Here is a 6,570-nt window from a genome sequence, read left to right as displayed (position 1 = left end):
GTGCGCGCACCCTTTTCATTTAACCACACCCTTTGAGCCATGACACCAACCAATAAGAATTTCATTTCAAGTGTAAACGGAAGTGAACAGTGACCAAGAACAATTTCCCCGTTAGCGTTTTTATTTCGACGTTTATTAACACGCTGAACTCAAAATATGACAAATGTAACTGCACAGCATCAAACTTACCACAGGTAGTGTGTAATTCGCGTTGGAGACAGGACTTTGTTCATATGTTATCTTCGTAACGCTAGTTTGCTAGTTGCTGACGTTAACAATGGCAAACTGTGACGGTGTGGTTTTTCACACTCAAATAGCCTCCATTATGGAGGTGCTAGCGAATGCAGCCGTTGCAGAGATCTGTAAACTCGTAGACGACGAATATGCAGTGTTTCGTTTGGAAATAACTCAAAGCCAGAATGATAACAGAGCATTGCGGAGGAAACTACAGCTACTTGAACTGAAGGTGGCACGGGAGCGCGCAGAGAGGACAATTCGAGAGCGCGTCCTCGCCAGTCCCAGTAGTGTCAAGATCCTCGACCGATACAGAGGAATGGCAAGAGGTATATTTGCAATGCCTGTCGCCCCCTTCCTCTGCACGCATGTTCAGATGTGTTACCCAGAATTGGGTCTTAGTTAGCCCATTCAAATAGACGATAAAGGTTATTTAAGCAATAAGGCCCGAAGAGGTGTGATATATGGCCAATATACAACGGGAGTGCCAGGATATAGCCCTTAGCCGTGGTATATTGGCCATATATATCACAAACCCCCGAGGAGCCTTATTGCTATTATAAACTGGTTACCAACGTAATTAGAGCAGTAAAACTAAATATTTCATATAAGCAATACATTATTTTTCAAATATAGAATGTACACTTGCAAAGTTGCACCCGGATGTATTTTGAGAAACACAGGAAATGTGGAATGGAATGGTCCAATGGAAATGCTAGCGCAAGGTGAGAGGATGTGTCGTAGCCGAGGCAGTGTTTGAAAACAGCAAGGTGCAACTTGCTAAACTGCACAGTAAGTGTATATTTTTTATTTTAAATATTACTTCTCGCTGAAGGTTACGTTAAAGGTTTCCGAAACTATAGCAAGTGAGGCGCGTTTGGAGATTGTAGTTCACGAGGGAGCAAGCTTTGATCAGTACCATCAACTGAAAACCCGGGGGGGGGGGGGGGGGGGGGGGTGCTGTAAACTGGGTATACCCCACTTGGGTTCATGAGAGCTTGTTCTTGGATAGTAGGCAATAATTCACCTGATTAACTTACTTAGCTATCTTGCGCATATAGGTCGGGCTCTACTAAGAACCTCTTTTCCCACAATAACTCTCAGGTGAAGGAAATCTCACTGGAGGCCACAGGAGCTTTGTGAAGCGAGCGGGACACAATACATGGAGAGATGACCAACCAATCACTGTTGATGAGGGGAGTGGAACCTCAACCCAGCACGTTATCTTGATAGAGGTTAGTGTGCCAGTTTATTTCAGAAAGGCTACCCTCAGCTAGAGATGGGCATGGTTATTTGAATATCCAAAACGGATGTTAGTATTCGATTACTAGGGAGAGTATTCATTTAAGATTTTTTTAAGGCAGTGTCTATAATTAAATAATGATCTATGTGACACTGCTACATAGCCTGCAAGGATAGATAATTACATTCAACGTTTTAATAAAACTGTTATGACAGAGTGCCTCATAAAAAAAGACTGCACCGTTAGCTTACACACGTTTCACACTGGTGTACATATTCTTCATCCCTTTACACTTGTGTGTATAAGGTAGTTGTTGTGAAATTGTTCGGTTAGATTACTCGTTGGTTATTACTGCATTGTCGGAACTAGAAGCACAAGCATTTCGCTACACTCGCATTAACATCTGCTAACCATGTGTATGTGACAAATACAATAACAAGCTACAAATCAAATCAAATTGTATGTCAATCAAGAGGAACCATGTGTAGCAAGTGAAGTGGGAGCTTTCTACTCAATGCAAAAGGGAATTAAAGTTACGGAATTAAGCTGGCTAAATGAGGAGTAGGCTACAATGATCAACCAACAGATGCTGTTTCATATGAATGGAGTTGTAAACAAGGATGGGAAGCACAGTAAAATAGCCTCAATTAGCCTTGCTACTTTAGCTAGCTGGCTGGCTACTGTAGCTAGCTAGCTTTTTTACAACGATGCAGTCATTACATGCACTACAGGATGGCATGACAGATAAACTCTGGCAGCAACAAGTTTGTCTAACTAGCAGGAGTTGGTTTGGCTACTTTCTCTTTCTCCCTCAGTGCTACACCCACCGGCCTCTGCTCCTCTCTCAACCCTCCCCCACCCTTAGCATAGCGCACCTTCTCTCAAATCTCCATTGAAGTAAACCAATAAAAATACATTCTTTAAAACGCATGAATCCGGATATCCTAAAAATATAATATTATTAAAATAGTGAAATCATTTCAAATGCCCATCACTACCCTAAGCTATTCACTTAAAAATATATATATATTTAACCTTTATTTAACTAGGCAAGTTAGTTAAGAACAAATTCTTATTTACAATGACGGCCTAACAAAAGGCCTCCTGGGGGCTGGGATATAAAATAAATATAGGACAAAATACACATCACGACAAGAGACAACACTACATAAAGAGAGACCTAAGATGACAACATAGCATGGCAGCAACACAACATGACAACAACATGGTAGCAACACAACATGGCAGCAGCACAAAACATGGTACAAACATTATTGGGCACAGACAACAGCACAGAAGGTTCAGAAAACAATACATCACGCAAAACAGCCACAACTGTCAGAGTGTCCATGATGGTGTCTTTGAATAAAGAATTTAGTTAAAACTGTCTAGTTTGAATATTTGTTGCAGCTCGTTCCAGTCAGTAGCTGCAGCAAACTGAAATGTACATCCACATTTATCTGCCATAGCCTCCAGAGATCCATAAAGTGTGGATGTAAAAAATACAAAAAAATGCATTTGGGGTGCAAAAACAAAGAAAAAAGTTATATTCATATTTTTTTATTGTATGTGATCTGTAGTGGCCATTTATGACTCAATTGATAGTAAATATGAACAGACAACATTTATTAACAAGCTCTTATTTAGATCTTATTTCATGTGAAAATTATTCCACTGCTCTGAAAACTCACTATTCCTGAGATATTTACCTGTTTACCAATTTGAATATCATACTCAAATTATAATTACACACAAGAAAGAATTATGAAGGTGGCACCGCTACACGTGATATAATTGAAAATCCCCAAATGTCCTCTCATAGGTACAACAGGACCTAACACAGTGGCATGTATGGCCTTAGCGATACGATCAAAAACTAATGTCCATTAAAGAACATAAAAATGAATTGCTGGGTCTCAGGAGGATATGGGAGCTTGTGAGACTTTCCTACGACGTTGTTATCCAATTAGACTCCTGTACCACCTCTCTTCTTGTCAGTCTGTAGATGCAGAGGCTGCAGGTCCTGGAGGATCGTCTCTGGTCAAGCAGGAGAAGACTGAAAGAGAGGACCCACCACACAGCAGAGAGACCCAGACTAGAGCGGCCCCTGTAGCCACGGAGGACCCAGCACTGCCCAGGATCCGATGCAGCATCGGGTCAGTGGAACACCGAACACCGTCAGAGATCAACACTGAGACTTTAACTGAAACACACAGGCTCTTACACACAGGATATGACCACAGATCAGACCCAGAGAGACTGGGCTGTCCTCCTGCTCCCGGCTCAGAGTACTTACCGGTATTTCACCAGAGCCAGAGGACAGTTTATTCCCATGGAGATGTTGGTGATGCGCTAGACACTGGCGGTGATGATCTGTCTTGTTCTTACACTACAGAGATGGACGCTAGCAACATATCCTTGGGCTTAGAGACACAGACTGATCTGTCTAGAGGGGACTGGAACCGGTACAGTAGTAGTGTATACTCTGGACAAGACAAGAAAGTGGAGGTTAAGGTGATAGATGAGGTGACTGTGAAAGTGGAGGGCGACATTCCTCCCACATGGAATGCAGATAGTCACCTAGGAGACGGACAGTCCCAGGGTAGAGATTTCTTAGATTACAGGGAAAGCTTAGAGACCAATCCAAATGTCGCGATCCAATCCCCTTTACATTCGCTCAGGGATCGCGACCCAGTGTCCACTTCGATGGGACCTTCCGATTCACAAGGCCACGTCCTTTTCGATCAGGTATTGAACTCAAACGACAGGGCTAGAGCCCAGGCTCAGGGAGGGGGAGCCACATCAGGCAATGGTAAAGAGAAACGGTTCCTCTGCATGTTCTGTAATAAAGGATTCAGCTGCCTCCAGAAGGTGGAGATCCACCAGAGGGTCCACACAGGGGTAAAACCCTACAGCTGTACCCAGTGTCATATGCGCTTCGCCCAGGCTCGTGACCTCAAGAGGCACCAGAGGGTCCACACAGGGGAGAAACCTTACAGCTGCCCCCAGTGTGAGAAGAGGTTCTCCCGCCAGGACAATCTGAAGATACACCTGAAGGTCCACACAGGAGAGAGGCAGTTCGCCTGTACGCAATGCGGGAAGAAGTTCACAGAGAGGAGCTACCTCAGGATACACCAGCAGAAAAACCATCCCACTCTATTAACATAGAAAGTAATCATTCCACTTGATAGCTTCTGAAGTTTAGATCAAAACCTGCATTAAAGGGTAGGTAGCATAAACATAACTGAATGTAACATGGATTTGCATTAGTATACGCGTCAAAAGTCCCAATGCAAAGTTACCTCACTTTTCAATTTTTCAAGTTATTACATAAACTCCATAAAAATGCCGAAGTCATCCTGGAAGATGTTTTCGCGGGGTGTGACGTAATAGGAAAGCCAGCCTATTCCCCATGAATGTAAACTCCAACAGAAATAACTTTATATTAAACAATATTGTTTACACTCATTACTACTGGTTTCAATTACATTTACTTTATGAATGTATTGTTACAAATCAGCTTGCAGGATTGCTAGCCAGCTAGCCTGCTAACGTCAGTGGTGTAAAGTACTACTTAGGTAGTTTTTGGGGTATCTGTACTTTACATTTTGGACAACTTATAATGTATGTTTTACTCCAAACATTTTCACTGACACCAAAAAGTATTTGTTACATTTTGAATGCTTAGCAGGAGAGGAAAATGGTCCAATTCACACTTATCAAGAGAACATCCCTGGTCATCCCTACTGCCTCTGATCTGGTGGACTCACTAAACACGAATGCTTTGTTTGTGAATTATGTCTTATGAAGAGTTCCCCTGGCTATCTGTAAAAAAAAATTTAAATATCCCGTCTGGTTTGCTTAATACTTTGATACTTAAGTATATTTCAGCAATTACATTTACTTTTGATACTTACGTATATTTAATACCAAATTCTTTTAAACTTTTACCCAGTAGTATTTTACTGGGTGACCTTCACTTTTACTTTAGTCATTTTCTATTAAGGTATCTTTACTTTTACTCAAATGTGACAATTGGTTACTTATTCCACTACTGGCTAATGTTAGCACTGCATGAGTCAGCCAGAGTCAGCCACCTAACTTCCAGCTACATTAATGTAGACCAACGTTTTGGGAAAGCATAACACCATCTAACCAGTTATCAAATAATGTTACCAGTTTATGCAACAGTGGAGGCTCGTTTGAGGAGGAAGTGAAGGACCATCCTCAGTGAAATTTCATAAAAATCCAAATGGTGAAACAAGAAGTTATTTTTTTTAGATAATTCAATATATTTAGTATAGTTTTAACTTGCACTAACTGGACAAAAATAAAGTTCTAAAACCAATAAAACTATTTGTAAATCTACCTCCTCCTCCTGTAATTTGAAGGTCAGCATCCCGGAGTCGCCTCTTCACTGTTGATGTTGAAACTGGTGTTTTGCGGGTACTATTTAATGAAGCTGCCAGTTGAAGACTTGTGAGGCTTCTGTTGCTCGACACTCTAATGTACTTGTCCTCTTGCTCAGTTGTGCCCCGGGGCCTCCCACTCCTCTTTCTATTCTATTTAAAGCCAGTTTGTGCTGTTCTGTGAAGGGAGTAGTACACAGCGTTGTACGAGATCTTCCGTTTCTTGGCAATTTCTCGCATGGAATAGCCTTAATTTCTCAGAACAAGAATAGACTGATGAGTTTCAGAAGAAAGTTCTTTGTTTCTGGCCCTTTTGAGCCTGTATTCGAACCCACAAATGCTGATGCTCTAGATACTCAACTAGTCTAAAGAAGGCCAGTTTTATTGCTTCTTTAATCAGAACAGTTTTCAGCTGTGCTAACATAATTGCAAAAGGATTTTCTAATGATCAATTGCCTTTTAAAATGATAAACTTGGATTAGCTAACACAACGTGCCATTGGAACACAGAAGTGATGGTTGCTGATAATGGGCCTCTGTACACCTATGTAGATATTCCATTAAAAATCATCTGTTTCCAGCAACAAAAGTAATTTACAACATTAACAGTGTCTACACTGTATTTCTGATCAATTTGATGTTATTTTAATGGACAAAAATGAGCTTTTCTTTCAAAAACAAGGAC

At 41.3% G+C, this 6,570-nt stretch overlaps 2 protein-coding genes across 2 annotated transcripts in view; both read left to right on the top strand.

Annotated features, from left to right (window-relative positions):
* Window positions 1-524: 524 nt before the first annotated feature.
* The window catches only part of LOC120052920 (zinc finger protein with KRAB and SCAN domains 1-like), a 47,243-nt gene continuing 41,197 nt past the window's right edge, over window positions 525-6,570 (top strand). Inside the window, exon 1 of the mRNA XM_039000155.1 lies at window positions 525-563. Coding sequence (XP_038856083.1) covers window positions 554-563 — 10 coding nt within the window. The 5' untranslated portion in view covers window positions 525-553. The remainder of the gene's footprint in view (window positions 564-6,570) is intronic.
* LOC120053007 (zinc finger protein 585A-like) lies at window positions 1,193-5,897 on the top strand. Its single transcript, XM_039000259.1, has 2 exons — window positions 1,193-1,469; window positions 3,476-5,897. The coding sequence occupies exon 2, from the start codon at window positions 3,875-3,877 to the stop codon at window positions 4,643-4,645; it is 771 nt and encodes a 256-aa protein (XP_038856187.1). The 5' UTR covers window positions 1,193-1,469; window positions 3,476-3,874; the 3' UTR covers window positions 4,646-5,897.

Source organism: Salvelinus namaycush, chromosome 8 (genome assembly GCF_016432855.1).
Source record: "Salvelinus namaycush isolate Seneca chromosome 8, SaNama_1.0, whole genome shotgun sequence".
Classification (NCBI taxonomy): Eukaryota; Metazoa; Chordata; class Actinopteri; order Salmoniformes; family Salmonidae; genus Salvelinus; species Salvelinus namaycush.
This window is presented reverse-complemented; position numbering and strand designations above follow the sequence as displayed.